The sequence below is a fragment of the Oryctolagus cuniculus genome, chromosome 19 (genome assembly GCF_051225735.1).
Source record: "Oryctolagus cuniculus isolate XC-2025 breed Fujian yellow rabbit chromosome 19, ASM5122573v1, whole genome shotgun sequence".
Taxonomy (NCBI): domain Eukaryota; kingdom Metazoa; phylum Chordata; class Mammalia; order Lagomorpha; family Leporidae; genus Oryctolagus; species Oryctolagus cuniculus.
In genome coordinates, this window is record NC_142885.1 from 71,122,931 (window position 1) to 71,139,301 (window position 16,371).

The 16,371-nt window shown below is 73.2% G+C and overlaps 3 protein-coding genes across 6 annotated transcripts in view; 1 reads left to right on the plus strand and 2 right to left on the minus strand.

Moving 5' to 3' along the window:
* Positions 1 to 1,789, minus strand: part of GNPTG (N-acetylglucosamine-1-phosphate transferase subunit gamma) — an 8,570-nt gene extending 6,781 nt beyond the window's left edge. For both annotated transcript variants that reach the window (XM_051830377.3, XM_051830379.3), the window contains exons 1-3: positions 1,647 to 1,789; positions 1,514 to 1,571; positions 1,375 to 1,442 (exon numbers count right to left, since the gene is read on the minus strand). In XM_051830377.3, the coding sequence (XP_051686337.1) occupies positions 1,375 to 1,442; positions 1,514 to 1,571; positions 1,647 to 1,704 (184 nt within the window). In that variant the 5' untranslated portion in view covers positions 1,705 to 1,789. The remainder of the gene's footprint in view (positions 1 to 1,374; positions 1,443 to 1,513; positions 1,572 to 1,646) is intronic.
* A 240-nt stretch (positions 1,790 to 2,029) lies between these two features.
* TSR3 (TSR3 ribosome maturation factor) lies at positions 2,030 to 3,825 on the plus strand. Of its 3 annotated transcripts, XM_051830380.3 has the most exons (6): positions 2,038 to 2,170; positions 2,263 to 2,467; positions 2,684 to 2,877; positions 3,056 to 3,232; positions 3,334 to 3,397; positions 3,599 to 3,825. In XM_051830380.3, exons 1-6 carry the CDS (start codon positions 2,059 to 2,061, stop codon positions 3,735 to 3,737), a joined length of 891 nt encoding a protein of 296 aa, XP_051686340.1. In that variant the 5' UTR covers positions 2,038 to 2,058; the 3' UTR covers positions 3,738 to 3,825. The 3 variants fall into 3 exon arrangements, with proteins under 3 accessions (XP_089178036.1, XP_051686340.1, XP_089178037.1); XM_089321910.1 differs by lacking the exon at positions 2,263 to 2,467 and having other exon boundaries at positions 2,030 to 2,170; XM_089321911.1 differs by lacking the exons at positions 2,263 to 2,467; positions 2,684 to 2,877 and having other exon boundaries at positions 2,043 to 2,170.
* On the minus strand, positions 3,753 to 15,140 carry BAIAP3 (BAI1 associated protein 3). Its single transcript, XM_089321901.1, has 34 exons — positions 14,983 to 15,140; positions 11,629 to 11,765; positions 11,413 to 11,500; positions 11,241 to 11,321; positions 10,950 to 11,057; positions 10,475 to 10,534; positions 10,306 to 10,372; positions 10,036 to 10,231; positions 9,836 to 9,880; positions 9,628 to 9,705; positions 9,454 to 9,556; positions 9,177 to 9,284; positions 9,003 to 9,098; positions 8,824 to 8,927; positions 8,614 to 8,734; positions 8,369 to 8,493; positions 8,212 to 8,302; positions 8,064 to 8,120; positions 7,611 to 7,708; positions 7,370 to 7,421; positions 7,158 to 7,288; positions 6,964 to 7,087; positions 6,738 to 6,881; positions 6,583 to 6,663; positions 6,316 to 6,507; positions 6,174 to 6,242; positions 6,008 to 6,087; positions 5,683 to 5,791; positions 5,419 to 5,490; positions 5,262 to 5,342; positions 5,076 to 5,196; positions 4,864 to 4,987; positions 4,478 to 4,683; positions 3,753 to 4,382 (listed from the first exon to the last, which is right to left on the minus strand). Exons 2-34 carry the CDS (start codon positions 11,754 to 11,756, stop codon positions 4,279 to 4,281), a joined length of 3,444 nt encoding a protein of 1,147 aa, XP_089178027.1. The 5' UTR covers positions 11,757 to 11,765; positions 14,983 to 15,140; the 3' UTR covers positions 3,753 to 4,278.
* Between the last annotated feature and the right edge of the window lie 1,231 nt (positions 15,141 to 16,371).

Genomic DNA, 16,371 nt, shown 5'->3' on the forward strand with positions numbered 1-16,371 from the left:
GGCCAGGGCCCCAGAGTCAGCGTCTCAACAGCTGAGAACCGGGGTGGGGACTGCGGGATCAAGACAAGGAGACACCAAACCCGAGGCGGGCGGGGGCCCTGTCAGGCCCCGGTCCGGAGCAGGTACACCTGGGGAAGCCCTGGGCGGCACTCGGGCGCCGCTGGCTTTGCAGGCGTGTGGGCAGTGAACCACGGCATGAGACCCCGACCCCTGCCTGTCTGTCTGCCTCTCGCCTCCCAAGTGAAACAGGGGCAGGGGAGCCTCGAGGAGACGGGGCGCGCGGGCTGTGACGTGCTCAAGGTGGCGTCCCGGGACGCTGGGACGCACGGTCTCCTTCCTCTCCGTTCCCTGCCGAACGCTGTCAAGATGGAAGACCTCAGCAGCTCTGTTCGGGGCAGAGCCCGTGAGAGCGGCCACACAGGCGCTGCACTCCCTCAGCCTCCCCCCTCCCCCGCCTCTGGGAGGCCCCTCCCCCAAGTCCACAGCCCCCACCCGCCCAGCACTTGGCCGACCGTCACTTCTCAGACCTGGCCGGACAACAGCAAGTCCCGGGGCCTGGCGCCGTGGGGCTTGGGCACCCGCCTCCCACAGCAGGCGCCCCCGAGAAGGCAGAATTCAGCTCGCGTCCCCGCGTCTCTGCCACCCACGTGGGCTCCCGGCTCCAGACAGGGCCTGGCCCCCTCTCTCACTGTGCCTTTCAAATAAGTCTCAACAGGACGATGGCAACTCCCAACACACACGGAACATGCACACGCACGCGCACACCCACACGCAAGGCACCCACACACACCTGTACCCCCCCACACACCCACACCTGCACCCACACGGAACATGCACACCCACACGGAACGTGCACACCCACGCGCACACCCACACGCACAGGGAACGTGGCACGCGTGCTCTAGCCGCACCCCCAGCACCCTCCACGCTCCGCGGCTTCCCGGCGCCGTCCGTCGCTCCGCAGCCCGCTCGGCGCTCGCGGCACGGGCAGCGCTCGTTTCGTTCCTTCCGAGACCCCGGCTGCCCTCCCAGCCACCTCCCTGCCTATGCACCCGCCTGGGCCGGCCACCCACGGCGGGGTGGGGCGCAGGGAGGCACCGAGGCTCCCTCTCTCCGGCTCTGCCTTTCAGACCAAGCCGAGAAACACCACTCCTGGGGCTGAGGCTAGCTCGGCGTCCCGAGACGGTGCGACGCCGCAGAGGCGGGGCCGCGCAGGCTCCACAGCACCCAGGGGCTGCAGGCAACGCCACACGCGCGGACCACACGTCTCCTGGCTCGGGGTGCGCGTGCCAGCCAGAGGCGTCCGGCGCCGGACCCCGCCGCGGGCACGGCGGGCAGGGGGCGCAGCGGCCTCCTCGTCGGCGTCGCACTCACCGGACACGGGCGAGGGCTCCCTCTTGGGCTGCAGGCGGCTGGTCTGGGGCAGGAACGGGTTGTTCAGCCTGCGAGAAAGGCCAGGGTCAGCGGGGAACGCGCCGGGCCGCCCGGAGCCCGCCGCACGCTGGCCGCTCACCCGAACGTGTTGGGTTCCTCCACCACCTTCATCTTCACGGCGCCTGCCGGCGCGGACCCTGCGGGGAGCGAGGCGGTGAGGGCGAGGGGCGGCGAGCGCGCCAGGGACGGGAGCGCGGGCGTGGGGCACTCACCGCGCGCCGCGAGCCCCAGCAGCAGCAGCAGCAGGACGCGCGCCGGGGCCGCCGCCATCACCCAGCTGCACGTCACGGGAGCGCCGGCGCACGAGTGACGTCACCTGAGCGACCGGAACCCGCGGCGGCGGCGCTCGCGCTTGCGCAGACGCCCTCGCGGGGCCGCTGCCCGCCGTGAGCCGCCGGAGGGGCGCGCGAGAGGCCGGGGGCGCGGGCCGGGGGTCGCTCAGCGCGCGCCGCGAGCCACAGCAGCAGCAGCGATAGCAACAGCAGCACGACGCGCCGCGGACCCGCAGCCATCGCCCCGCTGCACGTTACGGAAGCGCCGGCGCGCCAGTGACGTCACCCGGGCGACGGGAACCACGGCGGCGCCCGCGCCTGCGCAGACGCCCACGCGGACCGGCTGCCAGCCATGGGCCGCCGGAGAGGCGTGCGAGGGGCGGCGGCCGCAGGCGGCCGCGATCGGCGAGCCCCGGGCCGCTCCCTGAAGGCCTTCGCCGAGGACATGGGCGCCGCGCTGCCTGGTGAGTGTGGGCCGACCCGTGGACGGACGGGCAGGCGGCCGGCCCAGGGAACCCCCCGCTGAAGCGCAGGTCCCTTCTCTCTCCTGGTGCAGCGCCCGCGGAGGCCGACGGCGGCGCCGGCCCGGCAGCGCTGCCCTGCGTGCTGGCCATGTGGGAGCTGGGGCACTGCGACCCCCGGCGCTGCACGGGCCGCAAGCTGGCCCGCCTGGGCCTGGTGCGCTGCCTGCGCCTGGGCCGCAGGTTTGCCGGGCTGGTGCTCAGCCCCGCGGGCGCCCAGTACGTGTCCCCCGCAGACAGGTAGGCGTGGGCGCCCGGGGTGCGTGGCGGGTCGGGGCGCCCGCCGAACCTGCGCCCCTGCTCCGGTTTCGTCCGCGCGGGCGCTGTGCCCCCACTGCAGGCCGGGGCCCGCGCACGGGAGCGCCAGGCACCCCGCGCCAGCGCCCCGGGGGCGTTTGCGGCCGGGCGGTGCCTTCCGGCCCTGACGTCCCCCGCCGCCTCTGCGGTCCCTGGCAGACAGCTCGTGGCACAGGCCGGGGTCGCCGTGATTGACTGCTCCTGGGCCAGGCTGGACGAGACCCCTTTCGGGAAGATGCGGGGGAGCCACCTGCGCCTGCTGCCCTACCTGGTGGCCGCCAACCCTGTCAACTACGGCCGGCCCCGCAAGCTGTCCTGTGTGGAGGCGTTTGCCGCCGCCTTCTGCATCGTGGGTGCGTCTCCCGGCCGGCGGCCCCGGGCGGACGGAGGGGCTCTGGGCAGGCGCACCCGAGGGTTCCGTGTCCACGCTGAACACCGCCTGCAGGGCTGGGGGTGGGCTCCTCCGGGCAGGCCCCAATGGGGAAAGCCTGGGCCTGGGCAGACTCGGGCTGCGGCCCCCTGTGCCCCCAGGCCTCGCGGAGCTGGCCGGCCTCCTGCTGCAGAAGTTCAAGTGGGGCCAGGGCTTCCTGGACCTGAACCAGCAGCTGCTGCAGACGTACGCGGCCTGCCAGGGGCCCGAGGACGTGCTGCGGGCCGAGCAGGAGATGCTGGCCAGCGCCGAGCACGGAGCCCAGGAGCCGGACATCGGTGAGGCCTGGGGAGGCGGGGGGTGGTGGTGGTGGTGGTGGTGTGCGTGTCCCTGCCCGGAGCCCACTGGGAGCTCAGCTCCCCCCCCTCCATCGCCGCAGACCCCTTCGACGTGGATTCGGGGCGAGAGTTTGCGAACCCCAACAGACCTGTGGCCAGCGCCCGGTAGGTCCTCGGGCCGCCCCACTTCGCCCCAGCTCAGAGCCAGCGCTGCCCTTGGCCCCTGCTACTGGGGAGGGGGTGTCTGGCGGGAGCGGGTCTGGTTTAGAAAGAACTGGGAGGGAGAAGTCGGCCCCCAGGGGCTCCGGGGCGGGCGGCAGGAGGGCCCTCGGGCTGGCCAGGACATTTCCGGCCCCTCCCCCCCAGGCTGCCCGCCGAGGACTCGGATGACGACTCGGGCGACAGTGACGAGTCTGATGCCGAGAGCGGGACAGACAGCAGCAGCTGCTCCGGAGACGGGGACCCAGCTGCCCGGGGGGCCGAGCGGCGGCGAGCGGACGCGTAAGGAGACGCGGAGCCGGAAGCTGCACACACTGTATTGTCGCGGGCGGGCGGGGCGGGCACTGCGCAATGAAGCTGCCGGCCAAGGCCCAGCGTGAGCCTCTTGCTTCCCCACGCGGCTGAGGGAGACCCCGCCCAGCGGAGGGAGCCGGGTGGCCACACGCGTGGGCACCAAGGGAGCGGCTGACCGCCAGCCTGGGGAGCCGTCCACGAGGGCAGGGGGCCTGCGCGCGTCCACGCTGGGGGTCCTGGCCTCTGTCGGGTCTGGGGCTGCAGGGACCACCTCCCTCCAGAGCCCCCGGCCAGGTCCCCGCGGGGCCACTCCGACGCCTGGGGCCACACCCTAGGCCCTGCTCCCTGTACCCGACGCCGCCTGTGGTTTCCTGGGGAGCACAGCACCCCAGGGCCAGGCCTGTCCTAGCGGGGCGCGCTGGGGCATGAGGGTCACAGCGTACACCAGAGATGCAGACAAGCAGGGTGTGCCACAGCACTCAGCACTCAGCACACAGCGGTGGGGGGGGGGGCGCCGGGTGCCGCGGGGGGCCTCAGGGGTCCGCCTCCATGCACTTGTCCATCTCCTTGAGTCTCTTGACGAACTCCTGGGCCTCCCTGTTGGCCCGGCCTTCCAGCATCCTCAGCGCAGACCTCACTGCGGGGCGGGCGGGAGTCGGGCATGTGGGAGCCCCGAGGGCCTGGGCGCCCTCACCCCCCCGCCCCGCCCCCCGCGCCCAGCCGTCTGCTCACCTTGGGCCCTGGGCCGGCGCAGGTGCAGGGTGACCGGCTGCGCGGCCCTCGCGGCGCCTCCCGCCTGCGGCCGCGCCACGCCGCTGACGCCGCCCAGGCCGAGGGCCGCCTCCCCCGCGAAGTCGTTGGTGGACAGCCAGTCGTGGTCCATGACGGTGAACAGCACGCAGGCGCCGCGGCGGCGGCACGCCTCTGCGGGCACGGAGCTGGGGGCCGGAACGGAGGCGTCAGGCGGGCGGGGGCGGGGGGCGGGGCCCGGAGCTGGGGGCGGGGGCGTCAGGGCTGGCGGGCAGGGGCGGGGCCCGGAGCTGGGGGCGGAGGCGTCAGGGCGGGGGCGGGGCCCGGGGCTGGGGGCGGAGGAGGCGCCGGGGCGGCCGCGCACTCACAAGTGGAAGAGCTCGTCGTAGACGGGGTGCAGCGTGCGGGCCTTCACCTGCGTCTTCTGACTGCGCACCAGCGGGAACAGGTGCGGCGGGCCCAGCTCCACGATGACGAAGGGGTCGCTCAGGCCTGCGGGGCGCTCCGTGAGCTGCCCGCCCGCCGCCGCGCCGCGCCGCGCCGCCCCGTCCCGTCCCGCCCCGCCGCCGCCGCGCCTCACCGTTGGCGTCCAGGGGCAGCAGGTCGGCCGCGTGCAGCACCTCCACCGCCAGCCGCTGCTCGGCCGCCTCGTAGTGGCAGCGCACGCTCAGGCGGCCGAAGCGGTTCTGCCCCAGGGACCCCTGCGGAGAGGCGAGTGAGCGCAGCCGGGGCCCCGCGGGCCGCGCCCCCGCACCCGCCGCCCTACCTGCTTGAGCTTGTCCAGGTAGAACTGCTCGATGCACTCGCGCGTGGAGCACTGGTGCAGCCGCAGCTCCTCCTCCAGCCTCTGCGGGGGGGGGGCGTGACGTCACGGCCCGCCGCGCCCCGACCCCGACCCCCGCGGAGGGCGGGCCAGGCCTCACCTTGTAGCTCCCATCTCTCAGGCTCTCCAGGGGCAGGCCCTGGCCCTCGGCGTGGAAGAAACCGACCAAAGCCTGGGGCAGGGGAAGATGGACACCGTCGCGGGGGCCGGGGTCGGGTGGAGCCGCTTCTCGGGCCCGGGGCGCATCGGGGCCCCGTGGAGGCTGGAGAGCGCCTGCACCTGAGGCCAGCCAGGTGGCCGGACGGGCTGTGAGGGGAACGGCCAAGGGCAGACCCTCCTGGGATGGGGGCCGGCTCGCACCCACCTCTAGCGTGAAGTGGAATCGGCCGTAGAAGTCAGCGGAGACGTCGCGGTTTGCCCCCAGCGCCTGCAGAATCGCCTGCAGCAGCAGCTCCCAGAGGGCCTCCAGCACCCTGCGGGGGCCCCGCCTCAGCCACGTGCCCGCCCGGCCCCGCCCCGCCCAGCCACGGGCCCGCCCCGCCCAGCCCCTCTTCAGCCACGGGCCCCGCCCCGCCTCAGCCACGTGCCCGCCCGGCCCCGCCCCTCTTCAGCCACGGGCTCCGCCCCTCCTCAGCTACGTGCCCGCCCGGCCCCGCCCCTCCCAGCCACGGGCCCCGCCCCGCCCGCACCTGCTCAGGCTGTCCTTCACCAGGGAGGCGCTCAGCAGGGCCAGCTTCTCGTCCAGGTACTTCATGAGCGGGGCCACAGCCTGCGGTGGGAAGCCCGGCCAGGCCTCAGCGTGGACCCTGCCCACTCCTGGCACACGCTCCCCACGCCGGCCCGGGCCTCACCCACCTCGTCGTTCTGAATGGAGTCAGGAGACAGGCTGATGTGCTGCACGTACTTCCTGACGTCACCGACCATCTGGGGGGGGGCACCACTCAGCACGCCGGGCAGGCGCACCTCCCACACCGGTCCCCGGCCAGCCCCCGCCCACCTTGGCCGTGAGGTGTGCGGTCACAGTGCCGGCCTCCCGCTGCAGGTCCTCGTCCAGGGCCTGCACGCAGCTGAGCAGGGGGCGGGGCAGCGCTGCCGGGGCCGCGGCGGCCCCCTCCGGCCACACCAGGCCTCGCAGCGCCTGCCCCGAAGCCTTGCGCACCTGCTCCACGTCGTTGAGCACCACGCAGAGCTGCAGAGGCGCGGCGGGGGGTGCTGAGTCGCCTCGCCCGGCCGCCGGCCGCCCCGCCGCCCCGCCAGCACTCACCGGCTCCTCGGCCGCCCCGGGCTGGCTGTCCACCTTCTTCCGAAGCAGCTCCACGTACAGGAGAGCGGCCTCGCACATGTCCTGCGGGAGGGCGGCAGAGCTGTGGGCGGGGCCTGGCCGCCCCCTGGTTGCGCCCCTCGCCCCTCGCAGCTGACCTGGCTGAGCTGGAGGCCCAGGGCCTGGGCCTGGGCGGCATCGGGCCACGCCAGGCGCGCCCAGAGCTCCTGCACGTGGCTGAAGCAGAGGCTGGCAGTGGCCGCGGAGCTGCTGTGCTTGGAGGAGGCGTCCACGGGCTCCAGCTGGGGGGGGGGGGGGGGGAGGAAGCGGCGTCGCTGGGGCCCTGGGCAAGCCCCGCCGCCCTGTGGCCCGGGCTCCACTCACCGCGTCCGCCTCCACGGCTCCCTGCAGCCGCCACTTGACCTGGTCCCGCAGCACCTGCAGCCAGAGCTTCACGGCCGGCAGGAACGGGACGTGGATGCCGGCCAGGGCCAGGGCGCGGCTGTCCCTGGGGGGGGGGTCAGAGGTCGGCTCCGGCTCGGGTCCCAGGGCCTGTCCTGGGGGCAGGGGGCGCTCACCGGCCAGGGATGCAGCCCCAGAAGCGCTGGGTGTCCGCCAGGGTCAGGTAGAGCTCCAGAAGCCCCGAGGCCACCTCAGGGGTCATCTTGGGGCCCAGCTCCTCCGTCAGCACCCACGCCTCCTCGGCCATCTGCCCAGCAGGCTGGGATCAGTGGGCGGCACGGGGAGGCCCCTCCCAGCCCCCGTACCAACGCCAGCGGGCGCCCCTCACCAGACGCTCCAGCTGCCGGAAGGTGAGGGTGAAGAAGTCCACCTTGAGGATGCTGCAAAGGACACACCTCAGCCCGGGCCCCCCCCACGCCCAGGCCCCCCACACACCTGGGCCCCCCCCACACCCGGGCTCCCCACACACCTGGCCCCCCCCACGCCCGGGCCCCCCCACGCCCAGCCCACCACACACCCGGGCTCCCCACACACGCCCAGCCCGGGGCGCGGGCGGAGGGCCGGCCCACCTGTGGAAGAGGCTGGCGTAGACGCCGTAGCAGGACTGCAGGTCCTCGTACACGGTGTCCACCAGCTTGATGAGCCCGGCCAGGCGCTGCGGCCCCGGCTGCAAGAAGCCCGGCTTGCACGGAACTGGCCTGCACCCCGCACCCCACAGGCCCGACCCCACACCCTGCGGCCTGGACCCCCAGACCCTGCTCCCCACAGACCCGGCCCCCCTGAATCCTGCACCCCACAGCCCTGGACCCCTCATCCCACACCCCACAGGCCCGGCCCCCCAGGACCCTGCTCCCCACAGGCCTGGCCCCCTGGACCCCTCATCCTGCTCCCCGCAGGCCCAGCCCCCTGACCCTGCTCCCCACAGGCCTGGACCCCTGGACCCCTCATCCTGCTCCCCGCAGGCCCAGCCCCCTGACCCTGTTCCCTGCAGGCCTCACCCCCCCCCCCGACCCGAGCCACACCTGCTCTCGAGGGCTCTTGGCACTCAGGAGTCTATCGTACCAATCATGGTTGCCTCTCTGCAGCAGAAGAGGGAGACACGGGCAGGGGGCTGGCACAGAGCAGGACTGGGGGGGGGTCTCCGCGCAGCCCACGTGGGGCCCCCCACACCTTCAGAGCGGCGGCAATGTCCATGTTCAGCTCCGTCTCGAACGGGCAGATCTCAAAGGACGGCTGGAAGAGCTGCAGCTTGTCCAGACACCTGGGGAGGACGGCGATGAGCCCCGCCCCGCCCCCACCCAGCGCCGCCGCGCCCACCGGCACCCACTTCAGCAGCAGCTCCAGGCGGTGCACGGCCGTGCTGTTGGTGGCAGGGAAGTAGTGGCGGAGCTGGCGCAGCAGCCGCAGCCCAAACTCGGAGAAGGCGGAGAAACTGTCAGCCAGGCTCTCCTCCTGGGGGAACAGCAGGTGTGGCTGTCCCAGCGTGTGCTGCACCTGTGTCGTGCCCGCGGCTGCTCTCCCCCGACTCCCTGTGCACCTGTCAGGTCGTCAGCCGCTCCGCCTCACACCCACCTGCTCCTGGGGCAGCGATGCCGCCTCCTCCCAGTGCGCCTGCATGTCCTCCAGCAGCCCCAGCAAGTAGCCGTAGTCCAGCGTGCGGGTCTGATGGTGGCGGCTGCTGACCTGCCAGTGCCTGTGGGCGGGGCCCCGGGCCGGGTGGTCCAGCGGCATCCCGCCCCGCCCACCCGGAGGCCCTGCCCGCCCGCGGCCCCGCCCACTCACAGCACGGCCAGCTGCAAGGGCGACAGGTCGCTCTGGGCTCCGTGGAGGCAGAGGACGGTGGTCCCGGGGCCGCTGAGCTCGCCGCGCCAGCTGCTGGAGTCGGGCTGGGGGAGGCGGCGGGGCGTGGGCGTGGGCAGGCCCCGCCCCCACCCGGGGCCGGGGAGGGGGGCGCCTACTACCTCCTGGGCGCGGTGCTCGAAGCGCAGCACGCGGCTGAGCAGCAGCAGGTAGGACAGGAAGCCGGAGCGCCCGCGCTGGCTCATGACCGTGTCCCTCTGCAAAGCACAGCCCCGGTCACCGGCGCCGAGCCCGCGGGGCGGGGCGGGGCGGGGCGGGGGCTCCCCAGTGCGCACCTGCGTGGTGACGAGCTTGAGGACCAGGTGGCAGTCTCCCTGCACGCGGGAGGCGCTGGAGCGCGGCTCCAGCTTGAACCAGCGGTCGACGCCGGCCACGGGCACCTCCTGCGGGAGGCAGGGGTCAGACCCGGGAGCCCTGTCCCTTCTCCCTCCCGCCAGACCCTGGGTGGGGAGGGCTGGGCTCAGCTTCCCTCCTCCTGGGGAGCAGGCGAGCGAGCGTGCCGCCCCGCCCCCACCCGTGCTCCGGCATCGGGGCTGCCCCGCCCCCACGCACCCTGACGGGGATGTTGAGGCAGCCCAGGAAGTCGTCGGTGTGGTCCTCGGCGGGCCCCGCCGTCCCGTTCGCCCGGGCCGACTTCACGATCTGCTTGAAGTACCTGGGGGGTGCAGGGTGGGGGTGGGCCGGTGTCCCCGGGGACCCACCGCCCAGCAGGGTCCCCCACTGCACCTGCTCATGCCCTTCAGGCCGATGACCTCGTTCAGCTTCCTGCAGGCTTCTGCCAGGGACACGTCATCGTCATGGTCCCTGGGGACGGGGGGGTGGGGTGGGGATGGACCGGCCTCGTCTGCAGCCCCCCCCCCCCCGCCTGGCCCAACTGCTCCACTCCCCAGACCAGGGGCCCCACTGCCCTGCCCTGCGAGGCACAGGCCTGTACCAGATGTCCAGGTGCAGCTGGTCCGTGTGCACGTCCTGGATCTCGCTGTGGGGGACAGAGTCATTGTCAGGCCCCCTCCCAGGGCAGGGGCAGCGGGGAGCCGGCGCGGTCCTGACTCCGCTACTTGTCACCGCCGCAGGGGTGGCCCCGAGCGCCTGGCGCCCCTCCCGAGAAGCGGCACGGGGCCGGCGGGGGCTCACAAGAGGAAGTGCTCCTTCCACTCGGGGTTCAGGGTGCTGCTCTTGACCTCCGTGACCTGGATGCAGCGGGCGGGCAGGGGGCCGCTGCGCCTGCCGCTCTTGCGGAAGCCGAAGCGCTGCTCCTTCTGGCCGCCGGGCTCGCGCGGGGCGCCCGAGGCGGGCAGGATGCCCAGCATGCAGTAGGGGTCGCTGAAGCCTGGGGCGGGCGGCAGGGCCTCAGCGCCGTCCACACCTGCCGCCCGCAGCCGCCGGGCGCCAGCCCCCACTCACCATTGGGGTCTTTGGCCAGGAGGTTCTTGGCACGCATGACGGAGACTTTGAGGGCGTAGGTGGGGGCCTGTGGGCACAGGGGCCTCCTGCACACCCTGTCCTGCAGGGCCTGCCACAGCCCCGCCCGGAGCCCCCGGTCGGCACGTGCCCAGGTGCACGGTGGCCTTACCTTGGCCTTCTTCACACGCTCAATGGCTTCGCCGTGCTCCTCGGGGCTGGTGCCAAACACCTGTGGAAGGGCTGGATGACCCCCGGGTGGGGCTGCCGCTGCCCCCGGGGCCCTCACTAGGAACGCCCCACCGCAGGGGCTGCAGGGCAGGAGGGCGAGCCTGTGCACCCTAGGGTGGGGGTGTGGTGAGGGCCAGGGACGCGCACGTCCAGAGCTGGTCGTGGTGTCCAGGCTGGGGTGGGGGAGCGGACGGCACACAGGTGGGGAGGCCGGGTTCCCCTCCCCGGCCCGTTTGTTGCGTCCTCTGTGTACGTGTGACTGTGTGTCTGTCCAGCTTTTCCTGGAGGGGCCTTCAAAATGGACATTGTGGAAAAGCGGCACGGGTTTCCAATGCTCTGCGCGGAACTGTGACTCCCACACCCGCCCTCCTCTCGGCCCCGCCTCGGGGCGCGGTGTTGGGCCGGTGGGGGCTGACCTGCCGCAGGTAGCCCAGGAGGGTCTCCTCGTCGTCCACCTGGTCGGGGCCCATGGTCCCTGCCCGGTAGAGGACGGTGTACAACGCCTCCTCATACAACATCTCCACCTTGGGCAGAAAGGGGGTGGGGGGCCGAGCTGGGCCACAGCAGGGGCGCGGGGACTCCTGGCCACGCCAGCCCCTGCTGCAGCACCTTGGCGCCTGCCCGCCTCCCTCCAGCCTGCACACAGGAGGTGCTGCTGCGAGGCTGGGGGCGCCTCCCTGGGCCCAGGCCCTGTCCTGCAACTTTACCTCCTCCCGGGTCAGGGCTCTCAGGCCGCGGTTGGGGTCCACGGGCTCTGCCGGGGCTGGAGAGCCACTGCGCAGCAGGACCTGTGAGGGAGCCGGGGTGAGCCTCGGCGCTCACCGGGGGCCGCCCCCGCGGCTGGGCCCCGGCAGGTGCCCCACAGCAGGGCATCCTCACCTCAGGGCTCGGCAGGCCCTGTCTGCCTTCCCCCTTCCTCACGATGGCGCGCATCTGGGCGAAGAACTCCGCGCCATCCCCGGGTTTCCTGGGAGGAAGCCCTGGTCAGCTCTGGGCTCACGGCGGTGCTGGTCCCCGCTCGGGGCTGGGGGCACTTGAGGGTCCCCCTGGGGCGCCCGCAGCCTGGAGCCCAGCCCTCCCAGCTCAGGCACCCACCAGGCACCCACGACGGCCTCCTGCGTGTCGGCGCTGGCGCTGCCCGGCTCCTCGGCCCTGCGGCGGAACGACGGGCACACCTGCACCTGCCTGAGCACACTGCTCTTGATCTCCAGCAGGGTGGACATGGCGGCTGCCTGCGGCGAGAACACGGCCGCGTCAACCCCCTGCCCACGGGGGGACGGGTAAGCTCTGTGTCCCTTTGCAGGGTGGCTCCGGGCATTGGCGGTGTGTGCTGTCCACGATGAGGTCAGCGCCGGGCTTCACTGGGGAGGGGCGCGCTATACCGTATTCTGTCCCCACAGACCCCCGTATGCCTGGGTGGGACCCTGGGGAGGTGGGAAGCGTGCGTCTCCTGTGGCTCTTGACAGGACCAAGGTGTTCAGAGCAGTGCCCAGTGTCCTCTGGGGCCAGGGAGGTGCCTGGTGCCCGCTGCCTCTGTACAGGAGGTCAGAACCCAGCCCAGAGGTGTGGCCCCCCAGCTGGGGAGCAGAGGGGCAGGTGGCCCAGGAGCGGGGCAGGGTGGGCAGCTGCTCCAGTGGCCAGGAGGGAGCTGTTCCGGGACCCTCACCGGCACCCGGCACCCTGGCAGACTGGGATCCCTCACATCACCGCAGTGCCTACACCAAGGGGCGCCTGGGTCCCCACATCACTGAGAACCGGAGTCAGCGGTGCCCAAGCCGGCAAACGCCGGGGCCCGCCCTTCCCGTCCATCAGCGGCCAGCACCTTCGCTGCTATGGCAACGGAGTCTCTCTGCTGCCCCCTGTAGGCGCAGCAGGAGCAGCGCAGCTGTCGCGGCTCGCGCGGAAGGTGGCCCTGGCCCCGCCCCCATGCACCTGCTCCAACCCTGTGGGGACCGGGCTCAACCTGGGCAAGCCTGCAGCCCTGGGAGGGGCTGGGAAGCAGAGGAGACAGGGCGGCCGCCGAGGTGGGTGCCAGGAGCACCCGGTGTGTGGGAGAACATCTGCCCGTCCCAGGCAGGCCAGGGCTCGGCGGGGGATTCTTGCTGCAGTGGCAGCTCGCAGGTTCCCGCTGTCTCCCCCTGCTGGCCCCATGAGGAAGCACGGGCTGGGGTCGACGCCCCGTGGCCTGTGGAGACCCCTCTGCCGAGCCCCCAGCCCCCTGTCGCACAGCAACCTCCAGCCTGTGCCTCTGCCACGCGGGGGCCTCCCCTCGGGCTGCCCAGCGTCGCTGGCCTGTGGGTGACAAGACACTGTGCCCAGGTGGCCCCAGGACCTTGCACCTGCTGTCTGGCCTGCCTCCTTGATGGCCCTCGGGCCAGCGCCTCAACCCCAGCAGGAGCCCCATCACCGCGCCGCACAGCAGACAGGAGGAGCTCTTTGCGCGGGGCCCCAGTAGGGCAGTGGGAATGGGGCAGCCAGGCTGGACTCTACCCTGGCGCTGGGCCCGATGCGGGTCCCTCCCTGAGCACAGTTCAGCCGGGAGCTGGCAGTGGGCACACCTGTGGGCAGCGTAGTGCTGAGCCAGCTCCCTGTTCCCCAGTGTCCGCCTGCCTGGCCCAGGTGGCCATCGCTGGCCTGCCTCCCCTCCCCTCCCCTCCCCGGCCCCAGGTCAGGCCACCAGCCTTCAACAGTGCCTCATCGGGACCCTGTGCTCCCTCGCGAAGTCTGGTAGCCCCTGGGTGCTGGGCCGGGGTGCTCCCAGAGGGAGGGGATTGGCCATTCCCACCCGCCTGGCCGGTCAGGACCCAGGCCTCACCCCAAGGCTGTCAGGGCTCCCACCGTGCGCCTGGCCGGGGGTATAGAGCCTCTAGAAGCTGCTGCCCCCACGACGGGTCCTGAGAGCCCCGAAGCCAGGAGCCACAGGACCCGCGCCCCTCCGGGACTGAGTGCAGTAGGTGCCCCCCCGGGGGGCCAGCGGAGCAGCCGCTGCCTGAGCTGTTGCCAGGGCAACCGCCAGCAGCACCGCGTCTGTGTGCCCGGCTGTGGGGGCTCGCGGTCCGAGACAAACGTGACGCAGGAGCTGAGCGGCCGGGGCTGCCTTCTGGAGGACGCGACAGCCACGCAGCGAGGGCGCCAGCACCCCGGGGGCACCCTCCGCAGCAGGGGTCGGGGTGCCGGGCTTGGGACCCCACCCCTGGACACAGAGCGCGCGGCAGCCGCGTCCAGGGCTAAGCCGTGAAGTCCTGGAGAGCAGGGGCAGCTCCCACCTCCCGCTCAGCCATGGCCGGGACGGGGCAACAAGTGTGCGCAGGCGTGGGGAGAGGCTCCACTTTCCCTGGAAGCCCGGGCGGCCAACACTCCGGCCCCAGCCCGCTCTGGCCAGGGACCCGAGTGCAGCGGCGGCACTCGTGAGCGTGCTGGGCGCAGGTGACACAGAGCAGGACCTGCCACATCGCGTCCAGCCACCAGCACGGTCACAGCTCCCACGTGTCCAGCGAGCAAGCGAGGGCTTGCCACGGAGCTTCAGCCAGGCCAGCTCTGGGGCTCCCTGGCTGTCCCAGGCCTGGGCTGGACAGGGGATGATCAGAGCCAGGATCCAAACCCAGGACTCGGGTTGCACGGTGTCCTGCCTGCCATGGTGTTTGGGGGCTTGGTGGCAGCGGGGCAGCTGAGCAGAGCGGGGTCTCCCTGCTGGTCAACACATTTCGGTGCCAGGGGCAGGGGCGGCGCACTCCTGCCCCCCTCCGACCCCTGCCCTGGTCCTGGACGCACCTCGCTGCTTGCCAGACACCCTCTGCATGGCCGGGCAGTGCCCCAGCGCAGGTCACCTGCTGTGCCCGCTGCGAATGCGCTCCCTGGGGTCTCAGCCCAGCCTGACCCCGGGAGGGGCCCGGGAATCTGCACTTGAGCAAGCCGCTGGCCCCGGACCTCGCGGTGCCGAAGCTTCCAGCGCGCGCGCAGAGGCGTGACCGTCCCCGCCGCCTCTTCTCCAGGGCCCTCGCCTGCGTCCGAGCGGCGTCCCTCCCGCTCCCCGGGCTGCTGGGAAGGGGCTGTGGGGTCGGCCTGGGGCCGAGCAGAGCCGAGCCGCGGCATAACCCTCAGCCCTCCCCAGACGCTCCTACCGCGACGGCCGCGCGCGGACCGGGGAGGGGGTGCTCACGCAGCAAGCGGGGCTCTCGGGAGACCGAGGGGGTCCCTGGAGGCCCGCGGGAGGGGCGAGGGCCTGGGGGCGTTCTCCTGGCCGCCGGCCCGCGGGTTGGGCTGGGGCGCCCCCGCGCGCTCTCAGGCCCGCCCCGAGGGAGCGCGCATGGCCTCAGTTTCCCCAGGGCTGAGCGCGGGGTCCGTGTCGCAGGCACAGGGTCCGGGGTCGGCCCGCGCCTATGCGTCCGTCAGTCCGGGAGCAGTGCGGGGCCGAGCCCCGACGGCACCAGGGGAACGCGCGGCACTCACCGTGGCGCGCGGGGTCCTGCGGCGCCAGCTCGGGGGCGCAGGCACCGCGACCGCTCTCCTCCGCGCGCGCCGGGGACTGAGCCGGGCGCGGGGCGGGCGCGGGGCGGGGCCTGGCTGCGCCCGGAGGAGGGGCTCCGGGCCGGCCCCGGGCCTCGGCGGGGCTGGGAGGGGTCCTGCGGCGCGGGCCAGCTCGGGCGCTGGCGCAGCGGGTGCTCGGGTGGGTGCGGGGCGGCGAGGTCCGCCCTGGGGGGCTGTCGGTGGGGCCGCCCGTGTCGCCGAAACGCAGACTGTTTGCGAGGGCCGCGCAGCCATCCAAGTGCAGCCCTCCGCCCAGAGGTGCCCCTGCACCGGCCAGGACGGGCTCGGGTCTGGGGACTCCGTCCCCGGGCCTGACCGCTGGCTTCTCTGAGGGCTCTGCCTGTTCAGGGGGCGTGTCCCGCCGACGTCGCCAGGGGACACCCGCCCCAGGCCTGGTCACTGCCTGCCCGCTGGACAGCTGTGGAGCCCGTTGGGGTCCCAGCCCCGCTTCCCGGCTCGGCCTCCACCCAGCTGCACCGACTCCGAGCTTGCTGAGACAGGTGGCCTGGGTCTGGGCTGGGGCTGACCACCCCATCAGTCCCTGGCGCCAGGGAGCATGGGACCGGGCTTGGCAGAGCGACGCCTGGACTCCTCACCCAGCACCCCTGCAGGCCGACTTTGCACAAACTTGCACACCAAGGGCCTGCCCCTGAGGTCCAGTGCAGCACTGGCCCTGAGGCGAGACCCGTCCAGCTTGGAGTCGGGGGCCAGCTGAGCGCGGGCCGTCCTCTCCTGGGCGCAGGGCGGAGAGCTGGGGGCGCAGGCTGCTTCTCCACCGGCCTCGGGGTGGGCTGCACGCTGCTGTGCTGGGGCCACCACGTTTCCACTTCTGGACCCCTCGGTATGTGGGGGGCAGGACCAAGCCAGGCCTGGCTAATGTGGGGGGGCTGCCTGAGACAGGGGAGTCAGGTGGGCAGGGAAGGGCCCTGTGCCCCCGGCTGTGTGCGGGGTCTTGCAGCTGCGTCAGGTTCTGCCAACCTGAGAGCAGGGGCCTGGTTGCCATGGAGATGGTGATGGCTTCGGGAGAAGGGATGGCTGCAGCCTGTAAACAGGAAGTGAGGAGGGGCCGGAGAGGCTGCGTCCCCCCCAGCCCAGAGGCGGGCTGGGCCCCAGGAGACCTCACTCCACTCGGGCAGGTAGGGAGCCAGAGGTGGACAGGAAGAGGCTTCCCCAGCCCCAGGCGGCAGGCCAGGCCCCAAGACGCTCCCTCCACAGGCGTGCAAGGTGCACAGTGCAGGGGAGGCTGCCTCCTTCCCAGGTGGGCAGTGTGTGGGGGGAGGGGCTGCCTCCTTCCCAGATGGGCAGTGTGTG